This window comes from Coenobita brevimanus, chromosome 67 (assembly GCF_032717465.1).
Source record: "Coenobita brevimanus isolate Jiangsu-jjx chromosome 67, ASM3271746v2, whole genome shotgun sequence".
Classification (NCBI taxonomy): domain Eukaryota; kingdom Metazoa; phylum Arthropoda; class Malacostraca; order Decapoda; family Coenobitidae; genus Coenobita; species Coenobita brevimanus.
Window position 1 is genome coordinate 1,775,896 of NC_137020.1, and position 23,959 is coordinate 1,799,854.

General features: G+C 39.3%; 1 protein-coding gene across 1 annotated transcript in view; it reads left to right on the plus strand.

Annotated features, from left to right (window-relative positions):
• The first annotated feature begins 1,309 nt into the window (after window positions 1-1,309).
• The window catches only part of LOC145405488 (neurotrimin-like), an 87,020-nt gene continuing 64,370 nt past the window's right edge, over window positions 1,310-23,959 (plus strand). Inside the window, exons 1-2 of the mRNA XM_080276839.1 lie at window positions 1,310-1,508; window positions 6,722-6,834. Of these exons, the coding sequence (XP_080132965.1) occupies window positions 1,310-1,508; window positions 6,722-6,834 (312 nt within the window). The remainder of the gene's footprint in view (window positions 1,509-6,721; window positions 6,835-23,959) is intronic.

Genomic DNA, 23,959 nt, shown 5'->3' on the forward strand with positions numbered 1-23,959 from the left:
TAGATAGGGGTTACGTTATGGTCTTCATGAGAAATGAAGTCAATGAATGCCCACTGAGGTTAGATAATGAGGAAGTGGAAAATGTGAATACATAAGTACTTGGATAGTGGGGTGAATAAGGATGGATGTCTGGAGGATGATGTGGTTGAAAGGGTACAACAAAGAAGAAAGGTTGTTGGTTCTTTGAGAGCAGTGATAAGAAATAGGGAAGTGAGCATGGATGTAAAAAAGTCATTGCATGACTGCATTGCGATACCAACTCTAACGTATGGAAGCGAAGCTTGGACCTTGTTAAAAGGATAGCAGTCAAGAGTCAGAGCAGTGGAAATGAGTTATGTGAGAGGAGCATGTGGAGTTGAACGGAGAGACAGACTTACAAAGGAGGAAGTGATGGAGCGTTGTGGTGTGGATGTGGATGTGATGGAAAGCGTTAGGAGAAATACACTGAGGTGGATGGTCCATGTGGAGGAGATAGAGAACGAGAGACTAACTAGGAGACTGTATGTGAGTGAGGGGAAGAGTGGAGGGGAGGGGGAAGGGGAGGCCGAGGATGAGATGGAGGGATGGAGTGGAAGGGTATATGAGAGAGAGGGGTGTGAGGTTGGGGGAGGGCAGCTAAATGGCGGGGGATAGGGCGGCATGGAGGCGATTCGTTTATGGCCACCCCTTACAGGAGTAAGACGTCTGACAATAGTTAGATTGGTATATAGAGTATAGGTGTGTTCCACGTTTCACCTTAACCCCTTCACGAGATTTTTGGCTGGTAGCAAGAAACAATAATGCATTAAGGCTAAAGTGGAATATGGAGGTACTTTGTAACTTGTTAATAACATGATATCTCCCAGTAGCTGAATAAAGCAGTCTGGATATACTATGCATTATTATACATAAATAATAAATTTATTAACATGCTATACCAGTGGTGTCAAACTCAATCCTTCCCAAGGACCACACTTCAGTTTTGTTGAATGCCAGAGGGCCAAGTCTCCCTAAACTCTAATATATATTATGGCAAAGCCGCAGCCTATTCAAACGTTCGGAGAAGTTCCGTACGTCTTCTAACCATTGCAGTGGCACTGGTACCTGATTCAAGTTATTGATAATATTTAAGTAAAAGTTTCCTGAAATATTTGTTCACCAGTGATTATTCGAATGGTAGTTTTATCAATTAAAGTGTCAATAAATATTTTCTAACAGTGCTGTAATATTTGTTCACTTGATCATATGACATATTTTATGAGATTTTCCGCTTGTTATTTCTATTTTTTTGTAAGTCATCGTGGGCCACACTTTCCTCTTCGAAGGCCACATGTGGCCCGTGGGCCACCAGTATGACACCTCTGTGGTATACGCAGAAATACACCAGAATATGGCTCTAAGTCTTCTCTCAAGTGCAGATGATGATGTAGTGGGAGACCTTGAAAAACTCTTGAACTGGTTTGGCCAAACCGAACGGATGGAGTGTGAGAGGGTGGTTACGGGAGTGTATGAGAGCAACTCAGTTGAAAGTAGAGGAAGAAGACCATGCGTCTAACAGAAGGTAAAGTTTTTAGATTCAGTGAGTTAGGATAGCGTGTCATGAGAAGAAGAGTGGTGATAAAGTATGTGAATTTTCTTTTTTTCATCTATATCCTTTAATAGTCGTCAGCATAGGTTTTTTCGAAGGAATGTTAGAGTGAAAGCTAGGACAAAACAAAATGCCTTCTTGGATTATGTACTGCTGTGTAGGTTGCTTTCCAAATGAAGAGTATCATTCTTGAGCCGAGGAGATTCTCTTAGCACCTCTAACCTTTACAATTCACTGTATTTTGTATATTACTCAGAATTATATTGTTTGATAGGGCAGTAATTCCTCATAACAAGTTCCCCTTTTGACGATCACTTCACATATGAGGTGAATTTACAAAAATGTCACCTTCTGTAGCTTTAGTGGTATCTATTAAGTTGATCTTGCCAGTTTACATCAATTTAGAGACGCAATAACATGGAATATTGTGAGATATTTTGGAATATATCCTTAACTTAAAATGGGGACTGCCGGATTTTATTTAACTCTTTCAAAACGATGACGTCCTTGATATTTTAAACTTGGTATCTCCACGTAATTTTCTACAATTGTTTAAGCGGTACGGCATTTCGAGATTGCCAGACTAAACTGCACCTGTGTCATCTTGAACCGCATTTCATTCATGCCTAGTACAGCCTGGCTTATAAACTCCACCTTCACACTTAACGATAGATGTCTCTTGTGTGAAATCCTAACGACAGCTTCCCTACCGCCAGTGTTAGGGATAGAGGGGGAGCAGACGCTATGGCTCAAGAGTAAATCTGGACGAATGAGAATACAGATTAACTCAAGCATTAGAGAGTTGGGCAAAAGTGTGTGTGTGTGTGTGTGTGTGTGTGTGTGTGTGTGTGTGTGTGTGTGTGTGTGTGTGTGTGTGCGCGTGTGCGCGTGCGTGCGTGCGTGCGTGCGTGCTTGTGTGTGTGTGTGTGTGTGTGTGTGTGTGTGTGTGTGTGTGTGTGTGTGTGTGTGTGTGCGCGTGTGCGCGTGCGTGCGTGCGTGCGTGCGTGCTTGTGTGTGTGTGTGTGTGTGTGTGTGTGTGTGTGTGTGTGTGTACGTACGTACTTACGGATAGCAGGCACAAGTAAATAATTTAGAGGCGTAATGTAGAACGGAATGAATAAGGAACTGGGTCAGGTCATGGGTCCACAAACAAGCTCAGGATAAATTTTCTGTCACATATAAGATTTGTTAGTGCAGGAAGGATGAGGAAGGAGAGGGCAGAATATACATGTATCTCTTGTTCATATTGCTAAATAACATTCTAATGGAGTAATATTAGTGTTTTGCTAAAGCCTTAACAAAGCACTAAGGACACATCTGATGGCTGCACCTACCATACAGTTTTCAAAGGGGAAAGAAGTAATTACTTACTGTAAAACATTTAACTTAACGCCTGGTGGTGTAGTGGGCAGTTAAGACGCTCCAATCGGGTTGAGCTTGAGCAGGTTTATATCCAAAGGGTGGTTGGGGTTTATTGCTTGCGTAATGCCACTCAGGGATAAGTGAGGCTGGTCACTTTCATCTTATATGCCAGGACCAACTTGCCTAGCCCCTGGCTCTTACGCATGTCATGGAGCAACATAGGAATAGATGACGGATGGATGGATGAAAACATTTAACTGATACCTTTCTGGTCCACACGCCGTCCCATCACTGACAACTGCCCAGTGCCTTGCTCTGTCCCTCTGTGTTACATGTACAGGTAATACGGGAGGACGCAGTTACGCAGATCACTAGAAGCACACCACACGCACCCCAGACACACATAACAGAAGCCCCAAACACACACCCAGGTGCTTTGGCTTGCCTCTCAATCAGCTACGGCTATTTCGACACGACTCGGGTACGCAGCCAACTAGATGCACACAAAATACATCTCAGACACCTTTAAGGCACGTTCCAGGATCACACTAGACACGAATCCACACAAACAATACTTTCGACCCTTCAATACACCTCGCCATAATGCCTGGACACCATACTTTAAAAGGTATATTGACTTAGAGAACGAGTGAGTAAATGAGTTACAGTTAGGGACACACACTGAATTTATCTACTTCCGTGGATGCGACCACACACACACACACACACACACACACACACACACACACACACACACACACACACACACACACTGCAGTATCATCTCACGAAACTGGAAAGGAGGTGGCTGAGTCGGTAGAGGGGAGGCCTGCATTCCTAATGGACGCAAGTTTGAATTACGGCTGAGGCTGGGAACATTTAAGGATTTGAATTCCATAAAGACAGACTTTACTGATGTACTGGAAGAGCTACTGACATGCAGAAATACCTCTGTTAATGCTAATACACCAATCCTGTATGAGACAGCCCTGACATGTATTCAGTATGGACGGTGGGTGTTAACGCCGAAGTGGCAACATATAGAGGTGTATGGGTGTGTAGAAGGACTTACTGGGCCTTGGGAACAGGCTGTGAAGCCTATGACCAGAGTAGGACACACAAGAATATAGGGCTACATTTAACTGATTTTACTTAAATGGACTTTCTTGAATCAGATTTCGTTCAAAGGAGCTTCGATAACTTGGGCATTGGTAACTTGAACTTTGGTATTTCAGGCTTCAGTATACTGGACTTGGCATAAGTAGGCTTCTCTGAAACTAGATTTCGTGAAGCGGACATCACTAAATTGAATTCCATGATACTGTACTTGGGTAAAGTGGACTTTGCCAAAATCGGATTTAGCTTAACCGAGCTCGGCTAAATCAGGCTTTGCTAAACTGGGCTTTGCTATGTCGGGTTTGCAAATTTGGACACTAACGCATTTCTTACATTGACTTTCATTATTATTATAATTATTATTATTATTATTATTATTATTATTATTATCATCATTATTATTACCTCCGGATGATCAGTTTAATCATACTGCTATCAGACTGCTTTATTATCCAAAGGAGAATCAATCGCTGTGACGGGGTTCACCGTTGAATCTTTATAAGCCCTTCTGTTCGCGTTTGTGCCAGGCAGAATAAAATAATCTGATGGTAATGAGAGTTACATAACTCGTTATTGTGCTTAACGGGCTATTGGAAACCCTCTGTACTTTCAGTCCAGAGGATTCATTCTTAGTCTGAATAAAATGGCCTGGCAGCAGCAAAAATAAGATAACTTTACGATTTTAAACCTTTTCCTGGGACAATTTACTTTACCAACCAACAAAATGTTACTCGGCTTAGGAGAAACGCATCGAACAGCAGAATTCACATACGGTTGTCATTAATCGTTTCACTATAAGAAGTCTCCCATAGGATGACGGGAGAGATTAATGGTATCAAGAATAATGTAGAATAGATGTATTTGTCCTGAAATGGTATGGAAGAGATCAACCCGTAAAATCTTCATGTTTTATTGCCCCAAAGTCAGATCACTATAAAAATTGCAGCTATGCTCATTATATCTTTCATTAAACTGTCATCTCTCCACCATGAAATCTGAGTTGTAACAACGGATCATCATTACATTATAGTGCTATGGAAGGGATGTTCAGCCGCAGTATCGTCCTTTTCCGCCATTGACATACGTGAAATAAGCTGTAAAGAGACGAAACGCTTAACCAGGTTAAGTTTAGAATAATGAACTTAGTCTTAATTGCACTGTTTTGGGTGCTCGATGTAGCCTATGAATGGAGTTACAGGTGACACGATGACGTGTATTTTTTCCAGGAAGATTATACAGTATATATATATATATATATATATATATATATATATATATATATATATATATATATATATAAAACTACTATCTCCTTTATTCTGTAAAGAACTGGTATCCCACCTTAGCTAAATAACATCGACTGGTTGTAGCACACACACAAAAAAATAAAGATTTCGTCTGCATAGTGAAGGAGTAAATATCATAATCAATACGATACCTTTGCTCCACAGGTGTTTGTGAGGCACATCTAATAAATAAATACATGCAGAAATATCTAAAACAATAAATAAGTACTCGGCATTTATGATAGTGAGGTGGAATTGAAATTCCAAAATCTTGAATGATATGGAAATCATTGTGTGACCCATTCCACTGGTTACTCTGATGTTAATCCACCTTCTTGAGTCCTATCTGTGGTGTTGCCGGGAATGAAATACTGCGGGAATAAATACTTCATCTTCTGTACTATAGCTGGTTTTATACTAGCACTAATCGTTCTGTCACTGGATAGTTATATATCACTGTCCCTTTTTAAGATCTCTATTACCCTTCAGTACTCTGGGGTTCCAGTTACTCGCAGTCATCCGAATAATATCGTCTGGTGTAGCTGGGAATTAAACATTAATGTTATCTCAAACACGGGAGTTACGGGCAGTGTATCAATGTAATGCACAGGCTGCTATCACTCATTATTAGCTTATCAAAACTATTTGGCTTTAGCGCACAAACAGATTAAGAGAAAAGTTCTGCCCACGAAAAGTTTAACAGCGTGAAGTTAAACACAAACTTCCTATAAGTAATGAAACACTCTTCAAGAACTGTTCATTGAAGCTTTTTATCCATCCATTAATTCATCATCCAGTCCTTCTTTATCCCATCAGGAGCATAAGTGCTGACATTTTAGTTGATGGTGGCCAGTCACATTTTTCCTGAATGGCATTATGTAAGCAGTACACCCCAACCTGCTCTAGGCTATAAGCCTTTAAAGGCACATTTTGGTTGGAGCTCCTTAATCCACTAAAAACTAGGCATTTGGCTATAGATTATCACCCAATGTAATAAGTTACTTCCTGGTTTACAGGAAGCCATTTAGCTTGTCATTCAGTTCAGAGTCACAAAAAAGGCAATATTACATCAAAGTTGGTGGTGGATATCCCCATCTTACCATAGTTTCTAACTTCTCTTTATCCTTATAAACAAAGTAAGAATAATCATTCCCAGTATAACAGTATAACACTATTGTAACTAGATGCCATAAGATGTAACACTTACTGTCTCATATACATACGTAACAGCTAAAACTGTAGCACTTTCTATCTTATGAAAATACTGTAAGATCTTATACTATAACACCCCCCTCTGTCAACCAGATACTGTGAGCTGTGACTAATGAAAGACCTCCCAAACAATCCTTCTGACAGTCTGAGTCATCTTTTTCCTCTCTCTTGCCAACAGATGGAGGTGTGGACGAGGGTCCGAGGTTCGTGACGCCCATAGAGAACGTAACAGTGCCGGTTGGCCGCGATGCACGTCTCTCATGTGTCGTAGAGAATCTCAGCAGCTTCAAGGTATGTACTCGACAATACTTGTATCCCTACCCTTTGGTTCCATAACACTGTACCTGAGATGTGTTTCCCTAATTCTTGGTATGTATAGCTTTTTTATTTATTTATTATTATTATTATTATTATTTTTTTGGGGGGGAGAATCAGGTAGTTCCATATTATTTTAATGCTTGAGAGAAAGTCAACGTGCCCCTCGGTGGTCCTTTTCGTGTAACATACCGTAGTGAACCATGCAAACTAATGGGCTAGCATTTGACCAGGGTCTGTTCTATATGAAAAGTTGCAAAACCACAATTCAGGGTACATGGCGTCCACTTGCAGTGATGTGTAAAAGATGGAACGGGAGGCCAGGGGATTAGTGGGGAACTTAAAATATTTATACACAAGTGGCTTGATTATCGCGAAAGACATACTGTCCCTGAAAAGAAGCACAACCAGAGCTGATCTAGATAATGAGAGATGATGCTTAGAAGGCCAGTATGCACGGAGGAATATCAGACAGTGGTAGTGCAGGTGGCATGTCAGTAAATCCATAGTATATGTCTGCTAATGAGGGGATACAAATATATGCCCTTTGTAGAAAGAAGGAAATTATTTCCAAATTCGTCCTCCTGTACTTCAAAATGTCAAGGAGAGTAAAAGTAACTTTTTACTGGTTTGACTTGGATGCACCTGACGTCAACTCGGGTAGCCTTTTGTATCCAAAATGCTGGATACGAAGGATATCAGAATGGTTGTGAACTATTTTCAATATTATTGTAACATTTTTTGTAAGTTATTGTTACGGTGTGTGTGTGTGTGCGTGTTTTTTTTTTTTTCCATAAACTAAAGCCCATACTTTTTTAGTTGTGCTGAATCAGAGATCGATATTTTGAATTATCGTTCGTTGTTCCATTATTTCTTACAGTGTTTGGGTACTGTTATTACTGACCATTCATATGTGAAAAATGATGATGACGATGATAATGATAAGCCTGATTCACTAATGACATCCTTATTTGACTTGCAAGGATGATGGTACCTGACTTATCATCGTCCAGCTCATGTTATATACAAAAATGGGTTGTGTCGGTTTTAGAAACCACAGATAATAGGCATATGTAAAAACAAAACCACAGAATGGCAAATGAATTTGGTCACTTAGTCCCTTTCTACTGAAGCCAGACTTTTATCCTACAGGATTAACCATCCATGATTCTCTTAATATACACAAGTGGGGCTGAGCCGTTCATTTGTTTGTCGATTTCAGTAGGAGTGCAGTCGTTGCCATGTGCGTCTGCATGCAAATATTGTTCTCTTAGTTCTGTCATTTGCTATTTCTTTGTTTTACTCAGAAATCCATGTCTGTTTTTCTTATGCATTCTCTGACCGTATTAGATCTTCTGGATTAACATCATACATATCCGTTCCTTCCACATCATTTCCTTTACCCTTATCATTTCAGACTGTCTTCTCTATCTCTCCTGTCGTGTTCATTCTCATTTTCTGATTCTCTCTCAACATATACAGGTATTCAAAGAGTCTTCTCCATCTTTCTTATAAATTCCTTTCATTTTTCAATTGATTCTCTAATTCCACATATGTCACGTAGCACCTGTAAGGCTGTATGTTTATATGAATTCACAATGTCTCTCACCCTGCCTGTTATGCATACCCACAGTTATGAATTAACTTAGGTGAATATTTGCATGGGCACAAAGATGGACAAAGACAAAAATACACGACTGGTAGCTATGGTTGGGGTCCGGAGATGGAGGGCTCAGCCCCTATCTTGGGAAGAAATATCCAGTTGTCAAGTTAAAGAAGTGAAAACTGCATTTTGGCATTCAGAGAAGAGGTGCTGCATCTGTCCATCATGTTTAGAAATAGTATCCACAGTTTCTAGAAATATAAATGAAATTTCCTTTTCATGTAGATATAGGCCCTAGTAGGTCATGGACGACATAAGAACTAAGCGTGGACTCTGGGGGAGGGGACTCAACTCCTGAGCCGACCCCATAAAAATATACAATTGTGAAATTTGTCTATCTCAAGCAACACTGGACAGCACTCTTAGTTTCCAGGACATATTTCAGATACAACCTCAACATATTCTTTTCCTTTCTTACCCTCGACTTCATGTACTAATGGCACAAACATTAGTCATATGCTGATGATGGTTCTGACTATCTCTCAAGAAGTGCACTTTTCTCTTATAATGGCAAAAATGGAAAATATAGTGTAAGTAAGAAGAAAAGAGGATGCATATGTTACTGTTTAAGCTTTATGAAGCACATGGGTCTCGCACAGAGCATAGAATTATAGCCTAACTCCTCCACTACACTAACGATATTTTAATTATATTTTGTCTGCTTACAGACGAAGTATCTAGCTAAACATGGACAACTTTGATCTCTTCACTGCGATGGAGATATATCCATTATATTCTTACAATCTGGTGTTTATAGAATGTGGAAACGTCTCGTGGAGCGGCCCGATCAATCAGTCACTGTCTTAGGGTTATAGTACGCTAGGTGCCTCACTGTGTAAACTTGAACGTAGACCTGCATTACAGCCCTAATGGTCCCACATCCGTCTAGGGATATTGTATCTGTTTATATCACTGGGGGAGATCTTGTAGTGAAGGTGTTATTATGTACCGTATAGTAGGTTTGCTATTAATACTAAAATAGTTTCCCTACACACCATAGAGGAGACGGTTAACATGCTGGTTACTACAACAATATTTTAGGTTAGTCTGGCTACTTATGGATTATTTTACTCGCCATTGGAAGAGCCACCACGACTGAATGAAGTACGAATAGTCTCATCAATTCTTTCATTGCCAAACCTATCATATGCTGTGGAAAATACCTCACTTTATTAGTAACTGCAGAAACGTCTGGCAAAGACGAGGTTTTGTGAAGCATCCTAAGCGAATAGGAAGATGACCAACAATTATTTTGACTTCCGCCAACGGAGTTAGAGGAGGTTATGTATTTCACCCGTAGCTGTCGTTCTCTTTGTCTGCTTGTCTGTCTGTGCGCAAGCTATCCCCAAAAGTTGTTATCGGATTTAGATGAAATCTGGTGGGTGAACAGTTTATCAAGGAAGAGTCGATTAGATTTTGAGATGGATCCGGATCCGGATGCAGGATTAAATAATCGTTTTCATTGGCATTGGTGGAAGCAATTCTCTCTCTGTCTCTGTCTGTCTGTCTGTCTGTAATGTCTGTCTGTCTGTCTGTCTGTCTGTCTGTTTCTCTCTCTCTCTCTCTCTCGCTGATTCTGTAACAGGGCAAACCAAAGTTGTATAATTAATTGATTAACTGTGTTCGAAAGTAAAATAAATCCTCTGGCAGAAAGACCCATTTCAGCATTAAATTACAACATTTACTGGGGTTGGCAAAGATATGCGCTGCCTGACGCCTCTCTAGTTGTTTTTTTTTCTTCTGTCATGATTCATGTTTTATTCTGGACGGTAAAAGGCAGCTTGTAAGCTGAATAAAATCGTCTGCTGGTGGCAGTAATACTATATTTCCTGTCGTCGTTAGAGTGTTATGTTTTTTTAACCCTAAAACGAAAAGAGGCCATTCCCAAGATAATTAAACTAATCAGGCTATAGAGGACTTTTAAATAGGGAAAAGGGGGAGGAAAAGTGAGCACGTCTGTGGATGTTCACCCGGATGCAAAGGTCAAGGCACCGCCACAAACATTTTTCAAGAAACACAGTATATGTTTACACGGAATCCACAGCTTGTCATTCTTGGGAAAAAAAAAATGCATATCGTTATAAGCAGTCGTTCATTCGCAATAAACATGCTATAAACAACCCAGCAGAAGTTGGCGAGGTCCTTTTGTCTTTCCCCAAATAATTTCAGATAAGAGTATTTTGTACAGCTGAAATTTTTATGCCTTAAAAAATTTCTTGAGAAAAGACTGCAACACAAACTTCTTTCTGTCAATCTGCTTAATGCCAGAGCCCACACACAAATTGTCTCGATATAATTTTGTCTCCAAAATCAGGTAGGGCTCTTTTTCTCCCTCTCTCCAACTCACTTAGTGCTCAATCATGTACTTCGTAGCTCTCCACTTCATTCCTCGGCCTCATCTTCGGGTCCCCCTCCCCCTCCCCTTTCCACCTTACTCACATACACTCTTCTACTCAGTCTCTCATTCTCCATCCTATTCACATGTCAACTGTATGTCAGGGTAGACCTATTTCACTTAATGAATTCTTTGACATCCATGCCAGCATTACAACACTGCTAAACTTCATTATTTGTCTGTCCGTTTCTGAATGTAACAGAGCATGTTCCTCTCAGATTAAAATTTCCACTACATCATTTCAGCAGACTCCAAGCTTCACTTTTAAGACATATATGAAAAACTATATTCCCCTTGATATTAATTACAACACATGTTTTACGCCAGCTTATTTTCCATAGATTAGAACAACATAGTGTATACCGTTACTACACAGTAAAATTTCTACGAAATATTCCTACTGATATATGACGACACCAGTTCAGGTTTTACAAAAATACTTTGTCCAAAACATTATCATAGAAAATAAAATTTCCCAAAAATGTATTTAAACACAAATATGCATCCCAGGTATTACTAACTTTATCATTTAACACAAAATAATTTCCTCAAAATTACCTAATAAGAAAATATTCCTTTTACGAAATTCTGCGGGACATGAAACAAAGTAAAAATATATTATTCGTAATATAATTTTGAGATGTATTCTACAATATCCTAAAAATATTTCCCGAGTAATTTATATTGTATTCACCCCAGATATTTTCCAGGTACACTTACATATCCGGTACTATTTCGAGATATACACAGGACGTCCACATATAGGACTACATAATAAATAGATAGATAAATAGATAGATAGAGAGACAGATAGAAGCAGGAAGTCAAATGATGAGAAGGTGTTGTGTTTGCGAGAAGCGAGCAGCGCTAAACGCTTACACGGGGGAAAGCTGACGACAGCGGCCAGTAAGGAGATGATTCAGTTAGCTGTCAGCAGTCCTCTCGTGAGAAAGTTCTGTTGCCATGAGGAAGATACGTGACACACACACCCTACTACACGAGATTTTAGGAAAGAGAGTTTAGAAGGAGACAAGCGACCCTAGAGAGAGGTCGAGATGGAGATTAGCTTTAGAACAGAGAGAGAGAGAGAGATAGCGAGACAGGGAGGTAGCTACCCAGGACTTATACTATTATACCTGTTTAATATTTCCAAGACAAATAAAAATAGTCCCATACTATTCTTTACCTCTCCCGTCACTACATGACATCTGGTGGGGAAACTACTACAAGATATAAAAGCCGCTCGACCACAAGTCTAAAATATACTTCTCTACAATTAACTACAAAGTCTTTATGACATTTGGTGGCAGCGGTGGGATACGAACCTCGTCTACGAATCAACATTAAATTCCTACAAAATATCAAGATTGACAACAACCAACAATATCAGCTCCTGCCCCCTCCGTCTCCCAGATCATTACGCTGATGCAGAGGTCAAGAGATCACTCGACGCCTTGCAAGTAGCTTAACGACAAACCAGCAAATCTGCGGACATCGTCTCCGAATTAAAAGCAAATTTCTACAAACGCAACCGAGACTACAAGGTTAGCTTCAGTTCTACAAAGTCTTTACGACATTTGGTGGCAGCGGTAAAATGAATATAGTAGCTGACGCATTATCTAGGAACCCGAACACAATTCAGGTTGCGGCGTTAGATCTCAAAGGAAATATCCCAAACCACGAGGATATCGCAAAGGCACAAAGACTTGACCCAGTATGGTCAAAAGTAATATACAAGTTAGAAAGTGGAGATGACATACAATTACCCAAACTGCATGTCCCACTTGAACAATTCACAATGGTCAATAATACATTATACAAAATTAACTCTAAACAACCAAAACGCCAAAGAAATACTAACCAGTTGGTAGTACCTAATGACATGATACCCCAAGTATTACGAATGATACACGACAGCCCACATGCAGGACACCCTGGAAAGGATAAGACATTCAACCAAGCCCAGCTATTATATTACTGGCCTTCATTACGAAGAGATATACACAATCATATAGACAGATGCGAATCATGTGCGAAACACAAAGGATACCCAATCACACCTGCACCGATGGGTAATTACCCAGTACCACATCAACCATGGGACGTTGTCGCTGTTGATTTACTCAAGATGCCATTATCATACAATAATAACCTATACTTATTCGTAGCAACGGATCATTTTTCCCGTTATGTCATTTTAGCTCCAATTAAAGATAAGACAGCAGAGACAGTAGCAAAGGCAATAACAGATAATGTAATATGTCGCTTTACTACCCCAAAGGTATTAATAAGTGATAATGGAGGAGAATTTAATTCTGAGATCTTACAAGAAATATGTAAACAATACAACATTAAAAAAGGTTAACGTTTTGGCCTATCACCCAGCATCGAATGGGTTGGTAGAGAGACAAAATAAAAGGTATTAGATGTGCTACGACACATTCTCAGTGAAAATTATGCAAGCTGGGATGATTGGATTCCCAGAGTAGAGGCCTCCATTAATGGGTCTATAAATAAATCCATTGGTGACACACCACATTTCATTATATATGGCACAGATAAAAAATTACCATATGAGCTCCTAGAAGGTGACAGCATGCCTATATACAATTACGATGATTACTCTAAACTCCGTTTACGTGAATTCCAGGACATACACAAAAGAGTGCAAAAACAATTAACGATGTCCAAGGAAGAAATGACGGAGGCATTTAACAAAAAGGCAAAAGATTCACCTATCAGCTTAGGAGACATTGTTTACGGAGTCATTCATACGAGAGACAATAAATTATCCCCTAAATTTGAGGGCCCATACAGAGTAATTAACATAAAGGCAAACAAAGTTTTAATTAAGTCACTTTCAAGTGGCGAGGAAAAACAAGTTCATATTGACCATTTAAAACGAGTTTCAAGGGAATTATCACATAATTATTCAGCCTCGGATACAACCGAACAGGTGAACGTACCTCAAGAAACCAAGCAAGAACACAACAATGATTACAAAAAGAAATTAAGGTCATATACCAAACAATCGAACATAGGTGCAACTATTCCAATGAAATCTACAGTACATCATTTACGAGAATTAAATATCGATTTAAACTCCTTCTATAAATGAAATAACAGCCAACCGTAACGCACATCATCACTATCATCAACCACAGCTTTATAGGAAATTAATAGATTTTTTTTTTCGGTAGGTTACGATGAAGGGACTTATGCTATGGATTCTCCTATACATAGTAAGAGTATATGCGCACCTAGACCCCAAGCATATAGTACGACAAGGATGCCTCATAGCTCCAACGGCCACGACTACAATCGTCAAGGATGTCATGAGTACTGAAATAAGTCTAGATTACTTGTATGACTTACCTACTTATATAGAAAGACTTGCGACGCCGATGCGAACTCTGGACTTCAAGATAGGGAATTATGTTTCACAATCACATATCACCAAGGAAGTGGATGAAATGGTGAAGTTAGCGAAATGGAAACTAGAACAGGCGAAGTCAACTATGCTCGTCATGATCCAAGATCTCCCATCTTCTGGAACAGAGGTGCTGAGCGACAGGAACAACATCACACGTACTCGCCAAAAGCGCGGTTTGTTCGATCTTGGCGGCGCAATTCTTGGGAACATCTTTGGATTGGCTACAGAGGATGACCTTAAAGAAATAAACAAAAAATTTAATAAGATAGCTCAGGTACTAACATACCAAGATAAATTCATCACAGGACAGAACTCAGCAATGAAAACAATTGTGAAAAATCTGAAACAAGCAGAAAACGTAGCTCTCGAGAGTATAGATAAAATAAATAGCTTGGAGGGTAACGTTACCCTTTTCCAGCACTTCTCCATCATCACAGAACATATTGACACGATTCTACTACAATTAGAGAACACTAGAGATCATTTCAGGGCACTTATGCAAGGAATTTCGAATGCTGGTGATGGCAAGATCACAAATGACTTACTCCCAGTTCATGAGCTACGTCAGATAGTTAGTCAAGGCATACATACACATAAATTGAAGCCATTGTTCCGCAGTAGGGAATTTATGCAATATTACCCGTACTTGGAAGCAACACTAACACCAACATCAGTGATAGTTCATGTACCATTCATCACGGAAGACCTGTTCACAGTATACCAAATACACCCCTTCCCCTATAGAAACAACAACACTTTAGTCATCATCAACATCAACACAGACACCGAACTCATCATGGTCTCCAAGAGACGAGACACTGTCACTTTCGCAAGTGAGTCAACGATTGAGCGAAAGTGCCGCACATCCTTACATGCTGTTCATCTTTGTCCTGCGTACATTTTCACGTTTCAGCCTACTGATACGGTCGCTTGTGAAATGGCTATCATCAGCAATAACAATATTCATCATCATTGCAACTTCACTTTTGCTCCAGATAAACTTGTACACCATCAACGCATTGGACACTCGCAGTTTTTTTATTTCCCTCATAACACATCAGTTTACATAGTCTGTCCAGATATACCACCATCTCATACATCAGCCTCAGGATTATACATAGCACCAGACTACTGTGCGGTATTTACACCATCCATGTCTACTTTTTCCACCATCAATCACTACGCCATCCTCAATCATACACACAAACATTTCCACCCACTGCCTGATATGGACTTAAACATGAGCACAAGTATTAAGTTGACTTCACCTAAGTTTGAAACTATGCAGCTGATCAATGAAACAATGAAGCCCTGGGAAGATTTGAGTTTGAGTATGTTCAACCCATATTATGTGTATAGCCAAGCACCTTCTGTCTTCATAATTATCTGCATTGTGGTTGCAGTATTGCTGTTGGCCATGCACAGAATGCATGCAAGAATTGCTAATTTGGAGTCATTGTTTAGTGGGGGGAGAGTTAACATCACAGTTAACCACCCTGAATGAAGTGTATATATTTTGTATATAGTATTAATTATATATAAAAAAAAAAAAAAATAATAATAATAATAATAATAATAACACAAAGAAGAATGACCCATGTATGGCAGACCAGTACCATTATCTTTAAATGAAATATTAGTAACTCTTACAATAATCTTAATTTTAAACTATTTTTATTCTTGCATGTATGCATTTCACTATAATAACCCAAGTACATACTGTATTACAGTTAAATAATTTACTTTAATGCATTTATTCCAATATGTATTCAACTTATTTAAAATGTAATATTACTGAATAATCACTATTTACTATGAATAATATATGTCTACAATATTCATACATTTATGTTACTTTACAATATTATGTATTTCACTTAATTAGCTTATAAGTTCATTATAATGTGTATGTAGTATGTATTAATATATTATAACTATTAAATGTCGATGGTACGTCATTTTCGCGCGGCCGAGCAAATATAGGACTACATAATAAATAGATAGATAAATAGATAGATAGAGAGACAGATAGAAGCAGGAAGTCAAATGATGAGAAGGTGTTGTGTTTGCGAGAAGCGAGCAGCGCTAAACGCTTACACGGGGGAAAGCTGACGACAGCGGCCAGTAAGGAGATGATTCAGTTAGCTGTCAGCAGTCCTCTCGTGAGAAAGTTCTGTTGCCATGAGGAAGATACGTGACACACACACCCTACTACACGAGATTTTAGGAAAGAGAGTTTAGAAGGAGACAAGCGACCCTAGAGAGAGGTCGAGACGGAGATTAGCTTTAGAACAGAGAGAGAGAGAGAGATAGCGAGACAGGGAGGTAGCTACCCAGGACTTATACTATTATACCTGTTTAATATTTCCAAGACAAATAAAAATAGTCCCATACTATTCTTTACCTCTCCCGTCACTACATGACATCTGGTGGGGAAACTACTACAAGATATAAAAGCCGCTCGACCACAAGTCTAAAATATACTTCTCTACAATTAACTACAAAGTCTTTATGACACACAAAGTCCTTCTGGGTTTGTAAAAACTTATTGCGTATAAACCTCTTAACATAATGAGATGCAGTGTTACAAGTTAAGGTAAACTTTTAAAATGTTGCAGTAGCTACTTTCATAAGAAACTACAATTCAGTATGCTAAACAGTTTCCATGCAATAATTTTTGTAAACCCAGGAAGTCTGTGAACACTCTGTATTACAGCAAGCAATTACTAGAAATGAATATGCCTACATAATAGTTACTCACGCAATACAAACCTATATATTTCCAGGAAAACCACTGTATTACGATACCAAATATTTCAAGATAAAAGGACCATAAATTTCACTAAAATATGTTAAAACAAATTTATGTTATCATAGAAGTAACTCAAGCAGAGTGTTATAGAAATTTTCATATTCTTTCAAAATATGTCCTCCCAGAATTATAGTATAGTCTCTAATGGTATTTTCAGAGGTATATTTCTCTAAAAATTAATTTCTTTGATACATTACTGCACCAACATATGTAATGCCAATGAAATATTTTAAAGCAGAGGATATTCTTTCTTCCCAATGGAATTCGAGGTAAAATATTTACCATGATGATGATATAGCTGCTGCTGCTGCTGCTGTTATCTATTTTTTTTTTTTTTTAATGCGAGGAACAAGGAACCAAAGGCCATGAGCCCGCAGTAAGAGTTCCCTCCAAGAGAAAAACAAAATACAAGAGAGAGCCAAATTCAAGATCCATTCATTTCGAGATGCCTGGACACACTGCGTTTGAAAGACTGGAGATCATAGGCAGCAGGAAATACAGACAAAGGGAGACAATTCCAGAGCTGACCTGTTGCATAAATGAAGGACTGGGAGTAACGGTTAACTCTTGCATTAAAGAATTGGACAGAAAAGGGATGAGAGTTTGCTGCCAGACGGGTGCTACGTGCCCGTCGTAGAGGTGGAGGAATGCATGCAGACAGTTCAAAGGAGCAGTGACCATTGAAGTAGCGATAGAAAAGAGATAAAGATGCAACAGTGCGGCGAAGAGACAGAGATTGAAGGGAGTCAGTAAGAGGAGGAGAGTTAATGAGACAAAAAGCCTTTGACTCCACCCTATGGAGACGAGCTGTATGTGGGGAGCCTCCCCACACATGAGAGTTGTACTCCACGCAGGGGCGGATAAAACCCCTGTATAGAGTCAACAATTGTGCAGAGGTAAAGAAAGAGAGGAGTCGGCTTAGCACACCCAATCTCTTGGAAGCAGATTTTACAAGAGATGTAATATGATCTTTCCAAGTTAAGGCCCGAGTAAAAGAAACCAAAAGCATGTTCAAGGATGATGCAGGATTAAGCTGAATATTGTTAAACATTAGTGGGTATACCTGTGGAAGATTTTGATGGATTCATAGGTGTAAGAACTGAGTCTTAGATGCATTAAAAACAACAAGATTATTTTTACCCCAGTCAGAGATACGAGCCAAGTCAGACATTAGGTGTACCATAGCATCATCCCTTGTTTGTTGATGTAACTGCTGAGATGGGCGTTGTGGGAACCGAATGGAAAGGTGAACGGTGGAGTCATCAGTGTATGGGTGGATAGGGTTTGATGTACAGCTTAGAAGGTCATTGATGAATAAAAAGAAGAGAGTTGGTTATAGGACAGAGCCCTGAGGAACACCACTGTTGGTAGATCTAGAAGAACGATGGCCGTCTACAACAGTGGCTATAGAACGACCAGAAAGGAAGCTAGCGATGAAGGCACAGATAGAAGGATAGAAACCGTAAGAGGGCAGTTTGGAAATTAAAGATTTATGCCAGACTCGATCAAAAGCCTTTGAGATGTCCAGTGCAATGGCAAAGCTTTCACCAAAGTCCCGAAAGGAGGATGACCAGGGGTCTGAAAGGTAGGTGAGAAGATCGCCGGTGTAGCGCCCATGACGGAACCCGTACTGACGATCGGAAAGAAGGTTGTGATAGGAAAGATGCCTTGAGAGTTTTCTATTGAGAATTTATTCGAAAACTTTTGAAATACAGGACGTTCAAGCAATTGGACGATAGTTGCAGGGTTGGGAGTGGTCACCCTTCTTTGGGACTGGCTGAATGAGGGCAAACTTCCAGCAAGAAGAAAAGGTACAAGTTGACAGACATAGGCGAAGAGTTTGCCTAGGCAGGGTGTAAGCACAGAAGCACAGTTCTTGAGAACAACAGGAGGGACTCCATCAGGCCCATATGCTTTGTTAGTATTGAGGCCAGTGATGGCAGAAAATACATCAGCTGAAGAAATTTTAATGTCAGCCATGAGGAAGTCAGAGGCGGGAAGTGATGGAGGAACAGCACCGGAATCGTCTAAGGTGGAATTGGAGGAGAAAGTCTGTGCGAAGAGATCTGCTTTATCAGTAGAAGAAATAGCTACAGAACCATCAGAGTAGAAAAGAGGAGTGAAGGATGATGAGGTAAAGTTGTTAGAAAGGTTCTTGACAAGGTGCCAGAAGGAGCGGGAAGAATTCGAGTTGGAGAGTTGAGAGCATTTAGTACGGATGAAATTATTTTTAGCAGAGCGAAGAACAGAGTTAACATGATTCCGGGCAGAAACGTAAAGATGTGATTCAGGGGTGGGTTGGCTCCGGTACCTTTTGTAGGCCCTCTCCTTGTTGCGGACAGCATTAGAACAAGCGTGATTAAACCAAGGCTTTCTTGCATTAGTCAAAGGATATGAGAAAGGAATGTATGCTTCCATGCCCGAGAGAATAACCTTCGTAATGCGCAAAGCACACTCAGATGGCTCCCGGCCATGGAAGCAATAATCATTCCAGGGAAAATCAAATAAGTACTGCCTGAGGGCCTCCCAATCCGCGGCTCCAAAATGCCACAGGCAACTTTTCCCTGGAGGGTCCACAGGCCGTACTGGAGTGATAGGACAGGTTAAGGTGATAAGGTTGTATTCCACCAAAAGTTATATCCAGACATTTACATCAACAAAGAAGAAGAAGGGACATTCACAAAGTGAACCCCCTGTGCCCCATAATTGTTCAAAGGGTCAATTTTTTAAAATCCAAACTTGTGACTTTAACATTCACAGGATTGTTCTTTAAATCGTATCATTTCATTCCTTTCTGATCTTATCCGTTCCACTCAGCTTGGTTCAAATCGGATCAAAGATTTTAGCTGACCTTACTCAGTGGCCTTGACCTTGACCACATGTTCTCTAAGTGGAATACCTTCATCCCCGGCTTATCCTCAGTCATTCGAAACAAGTTTGATTAACATCAAATGAAACTTTTGGGAGTTATATGGAAGAACATATGCCCCTGCCTGGTGACTTTCACTAATGACTGACTATTCATAACACCGAATCAGTTCACCTTTGCTTTTCTCTGAACTTTTCTACCAAGCTTGCTCATATTCGGTAAGGTGATTGCCACGTGATCGTGTCCTGTTGGTTTAAAAGCGGTAGGTTAACGCGTTGTATCAGGCTCAACGTTTCCACACAATTTGAACCCAATCTTGTCAAAATTGATTTAGTTAACTTGTTTACACACCGACTCACATGGGTTGAACTTTGATTCTCCCTGTGACTTTGACGTTTGACCGATTATTCTAAACAAAATTCCTCTTTCCTTTCACCCTCATCTAGTTCATTAGGTCTGGCCTAAATCGGATCAACACTGTTTAAGTTGTTCTTTCCATGTTAATTGAATCAATGACCTTTACTTATGGAAATAGCCATTGCCTGATGTCAAAGTCGAGACCCTTCATCCTTGCCTTACCCTGATCACTTCCACCAAGTTTCGTATAAACATAAGAGCTGTTAAAGTTGACCTTCCTTCAGTATCGTTCACCATTAACCTATTACTTTAATAAAATAGGCCATTCCCATGGCTGACCCTTAAACCCTTCACTATGTTTAGTCTAAGTCAGATCAAAACTGTTTTAGTTGCTTAATTAATTAAAATTTGGAGGTCATTATAGGTATGATATATAATGTTTGTTTGATCAATACCAGCTTAATAACATACATGCTTATAGGCGATATTAGATGTAGATTATTACAGGTGTAAATTATTGATGGCGACAAGCTGAAGTATTAGTAGTACTGTACATTAGTAGAAATAAGTTCAGTTCTGTGTTATGAAAAGAAACAAGGAAATTACGCTAAAAATATACATAGAAGTCCAGATCTAGCTAGGGTTTCAGAAGTCTAATGCTGAAATGTTGAATTTCTCATGAAATACTCGTACTTAATTTTATCGTTATGGTAAATATTATTATCCTCATTACATGTCAGTTACCTTATGTTACCTGTCCTGTACTCTTATTTCTGCTCATACATTTTATAGGCAAATTTCCATTGGTACAGTCTATAACACTTTTATCATCCTTTGGAATGTGACATCTCAAAAACACATGCTGGAAGTAAACCTGCAGTCAGTGTTATTAGAACTATTGTATGGTTTTTGTTCTCTGTATCATCAGCGTAATAATGCATTAATGATGTTAAGGACTTAGGCTGGTCCCTCTACATCTACAAGAATGACCCAGTCCACACTAACACCTACCTGAAAGAAGTCAACACGTTAAACATACACACCCACGCCAGAAGCTTATTACTGACAAATTGTCACCATTAATGCTGGCACCGTACAAACCATTGTCACTTGTAGAAGCAGCGGAAAATAAGGATTTGTTAAGTATATTTGAGCCTGGATATGTCATCCCAGCTCGTAGCCACTTATTACCACTCGCAGTCTGATCCTCCTGCAGCCAACAGAACCCTCCTGCTTTTCACCCGTCCCACCTTCCTGCCGTCCTACCCTTCCACGTGCTAATTCCTTTTCCGATCATTTTTTCCACCCAGAATATTTGGATTAATGAATTTCGTTTTATACTGTTAGAAGACTGAGACTTTGTAGAATGAGATGAAACAACATAGAAGGTGATTTTGCTGAAAGTAAAGTAGTTATGACGATTATAAGCTGAAAGAGTGCATAAGAATGTGCCAAATCCACGTGTTCAAGCTATTCTATACCAGTCATTTGTTCACCAGGAAATATTTGGATCAGCGGGTTAGTATTTATACTGTTAGAAAGCTGAGGGTTTGTAGAATAAGTTGAGAGAGAAAAAAATGATATTCCATCAAATGAAATATATATGATGAGTATAAGCTGAAAAGCGCATAAGAATGTTTATGCCATTTTATAAGTGTTTTTTGGTCACTTTTTCGAATTTTTCCATGAACTAGAAATTCAATCATGGTAATATCAGACCAATTTTCGGGATGCTACATGCTATTCTTGATTTTTTATTAATATATCTTTGTTTGGACGTGGATCCGTGTTCAAAGAGCAGGTTGGACACTTTCAGGTTGGACGCTGATCCGCGTCCAAAGACAGCGAAAGTGTTAACATCTTTGCTTAAAAACAACAGTAAAGAACTCCAACAAAGTGCATCTCTAAAATGAAACTTGTCCCAAGCATTAGTATTACAGCAGATATATGGAGTAACACAAATGAGCAGTCATCTGGGAGTGGCTGCCCACATCATACATGACTAGAAGCTGCACTCGGTAATGTTATTCTGTCAAGGTTTACAGGTCACTATTGTTGCTCACTTCGAGGATGTATAGTAGTTAATTTCATTTAGATCACCAGTAAAGTGTTTCATATAAACACAGAGAGTGCACTGGACAAAATTAAAACTTGTTCTTTAGTTTTACAGAAACCTCACAAACAAGACCATTATCTTCTACGGGTAGGTAGGTCTGATAGTAGTTAAGAGAATGACTCAGAATCAGGTAATGAATTTGTAGATGTACGAGTCTCCAAATGATGCTTTCGGTTTCCTTCTTGAACATGATCCTGTTCTTCACACACTTTGCCACTTGTAAATGATGGAATGAGTGAAGCTGGATCACCACTCAAAGCTCTCTGAAAGGTGTCTGCTCTAATCGTGAATAAATCTGTTCAAGCAACAGATTTGCTAGAGGGAGAGGCCAGACTTCAGACTGTAATGTCAGCAAAATGAAATTCTGAAAGTAATATGATTAAGCCCTTACTGAAAACACATGATATAAAGTCAGAGAAACTAGAGACTACCGTATCTATTCCTTCTTATCAAGATCGGTCTATACTTATTGAAATGTTAGTAGTCTTGGCACATTTTGGTGAAGTAGTAATTTTCACTCAAGGTCAGAATATTGTCACATCTAGCTGCTATATCATGTGCACAAGGGCTGAAATCTGAATTCAATAACATGAAACAAGGTACAAAAATCAAACTCTACTGGCACCTTATGAATACCGTTCTATCTTTTGTTTAGCTGCTGCCTTAGACCCCACATTCAAGCTTATTTCGTGCATTAATAATCCAGTAAATATGACTTTCCATGCACGCTGTTAATGCAAGAAACTAAAAAAAGCTGCCGCAAGTACTACATATGCCACAATAAAGTGCAACAAGAAAATGAGATCCAATCTTCCATAGCCCAAAGTAAAAGGAAATAAAAGTATAGCTTTATGGCTACACCTAGCCAACCAGTTCTGCCTACTTCATCACCTGTGGAAGCAGAACTGAAAAGCTATTTTGAGAGCCCCTGCACCTCGGAAGACTGCAATCCACTGCGATTCTGGAAAACTCATGAGACTGATTACCCATACCTATCGGGACCAGCCAAACGGAAACTAAGTTTTCCAGCTTCCTCTGTTCCAGCAGAAAGCACATTTAGTGCTGAAAGGAAGATAATGAAGGAGTGAACGTTTTAGTTTCAGTGAAAACACATTTGAAATGTTAATGTTCATTGAGAATAATGACCCCTTTTTTGAGGCACAAATCTTTCAGTATGCATTGTAGGTGAAGTACTTACATTTTTAAATTCTTATACATAATGAAGTAACAACGTACTTTCTCAAGATACAAATTTTCAGATAATTTACCACTAGCTTTAGTTTTCATGCATTACATAAATTCATCAGAAATCCCTTCATCAGGTCTCCATGGCCACATTCCCATGACATCTGAAATACCAGCAAAATATCATCATTTTGCTTCACATAAAGGTGGCATTACTGTCAATCATCGATTAATGCACATGATATGGGCTGGACAAGGACCGTGGTACTCA